At 46.0% G+C, this 2,351-nt stretch overlaps 1 protein-coding gene across 1 annotated transcript in view; it reads right to left on the bottom strand.

Annotated features, from left to right (window-relative positions):
- Positions 1-2,351, bottom strand: part of PPP1R13L (protein phosphatase 1 regulatory subunit 13 like) — a 13,201-nt gene that overhangs the window by 8,624 nt on the left and 2,226 nt on the right. Inside the window, exons 7-8 of the mRNA XM_042781245.1 lie at positions 2,315-2,347; positions 662-714 (exon numbers count right to left, since the gene is read on the bottom strand). Coding sequence (XP_042637179.1) covers positions 662-714; positions 2,315-2,347 — 86 coding nt within the window. The remainder of the gene's footprint in view (positions 1-661; positions 715-2,314; positions 2,348-2,351) is intronic.

Genomic DNA, 2,351 nt, shown 5'->3' with positions numbered 1-2,351 from the left:
TCAGAGCCCTTGCTTGCCCACTCTGGGCTCCACTTTCCTGAGCTGTGAATATAACATCAGGGCATTGCCCATTTATCCAGCAATGATCATGTGCCTGGCGTTTGGCGTGCCTGTCTTACTGAATTCTTCCCACTACCCTGTGAGGTGAGTACTACCGTCATCACCGTATACGGAAAGAGAAATTGAGACTCAGAGAGGGTAAGTCAGTTGACCAAAGCCACACAACTGAACTCAGTTCTGACTCCACAATCTGTGCTCCTACCACCATGACAGACTTGAATTTCTAAGATTTTAAGAAAACTCCTGTTGCAATTGGAGTCTTGGCATTTAGTAGTTTCTCCTGTCCATCTGGACACTTCTAAAGCAGGAAGTAACACTGCTACTAAACACTGTTAGTATTTAGTATTAATAATACTACTGATGTCATTACTTTGAGGACTCAGGTGCGCCTGACCCAAGCCAGGGGATCTTCAATCGCCTCATATGCGTGTGAAAGCTGGACAATGAATAAGGCAGACGGAAGGAGTGATGCCTTTGAATTATGATGTTGGTGAAGAATACTGAATGCTGTGTACCATGGGCAGCCAGAGAATGAACAAATCTGTCTTGGAGGAAGTGCAGCCAGAATGCTCCCTGAAAGGGAGGAGGACAGCTGTCTCACGTACTCTGGACATGCTGTCAGGAGAGACCACTCCCTGGAGAAGGGCATCATGCCTGGTAAAGTTAAGGATCAGGCAAAAAAAGGAAGACCCTCAATGAGATGGACTGGGACAGTGGCGGCAAAAATGGGCTCAAATATAGTACCAATTGTGAGGATGGCGCAGGACTGGGTAGTGTTCTGTTCTGAGTAGGAACCAACTTGAAGGTACCTAACAACATTCCTAATGTCACTAGCAATTAGTACTAGAGCTCTGGTAGCATAGTGCTTAAGGCACTTGCCTGCTAACCAGAAGGCTGGCGGTTCAAACCCACCAGCCACTCCTCAGAAGGAAGATGGGGCGATCTACTTCCGTAGTGATACCACCTCGGAAATCCAAGGAGGGGTCGCTATGAGTCAGGTCCGACTCGACGGCACATACCAACCAATATTACTGCATGATATTAAAACTAAACCAACCAAACCCATTGCCGTTGAGTTGATTACAACTCATAGTATCCTAAGGAGCTCTGGTGATGTAGCAGATAAGGCAGCTGGCCGCTAACCAGAAGGTCAGTGGTTCAAACCCACCAGGCGCTCCATGGAAGGCAGATGGGGTGATCTGCTTCCGTAAAGAGTTACAGCCTCGGAAACCCAATGGGGGTTGCTATGAGTCAGAATCAACTTGATGGCAGTGAGTTTTTGGTTTCATAGTGACCCTATAGGACAGGGTAGAGCTGCCCCATAGGGTTCCCAAGGTTGTAAATTCTTACGGAATTAGACTGCTCCATTTTTCTCCTGCAAAGCAGCTGGTGGGTTTGAACTGCCAACCTTTGGTTGGAAGCCAAGCGCTTAATACAGCATCACCAAACTAAAGTACCAAACCCATTGCCACTGAGTCCATTCCGACTCCTAGCACCCCTACAGGACAGAGTACAACTGCCCCATAGGGTTTCCAAGACTGTAACTCATTCTGGAAGCCGACTGCCTCATCTTTCTCCCTCTAAACGGCTTAATAGTAAGATCATAAAATTATTATATCGCTAAAATGCTTATACTTAACAGTAAGATAAATATCACTACTAATAATAGTCACTCTCTTAACATGACCTCATTTGAATTCCCATTGGAGTCCTGTAAAGCACATATTATTAATCACTTTTCATAATTGAGAAAACTAAAACTGGGGATCAGAGAGTTTAAGAAATTTATCCTGAGTCACACAGCACATCAGTGGTAGAGAAGGGCTTAAAGCCAGGTCCTATACTTGTACTGCCACTGACCTTACACCAAAAAATATTATTACTATCAATATGACAGCTATTGAGGGCTTACCATGCATCAAGTGCTATTTTAAGGACTTTATATGGATTAAAGTATGTAATACAATATCCCAATCAAGCAGATTCTATCATTACTCTCCTTTTATACTAATGAAAACTGAGGCTCAGAGAAGTTAAGTGACTTGCCCAAGGTCACACAGCGTGTGGCTCCAGGGTCCATGCTTAGACTATTCCTGCCACCTGAGCAAATTCCCAAGCTCTTGTGACCCATCTGTCTGCAGGGACAGTGCCAGGGAAAGGAGCTGGGCCCTGATGGCTCCCCCAGTTGGTCTGGTCCCCCCCCCACCATGTGTCCTCCCATCATCCAGTCCCCTGGGGTCTCTTGTTGACTCACCTTCGCTCACAGGGGGCCATGTCTGTTGGGGGATTTG

Source organism: Orycteropus afer, unplaced genomic scaffold (genome assembly GCF_000298275.1).
Source record: "Orycteropus afer afer isolate SDZICR_OR568_19922 unplaced genomic scaffold, OryAfe1.0 scaffold00099, whole genome shotgun sequence".
Classification (NCBI taxonomy): Eukaryota; Metazoa; Chordata; class Mammalia; order Tubulidentata; family Orycteropodidae; genus Orycteropus; species Orycteropus afer.
This window is presented reverse-complemented; position numbering and strand designations above follow the sequence as displayed.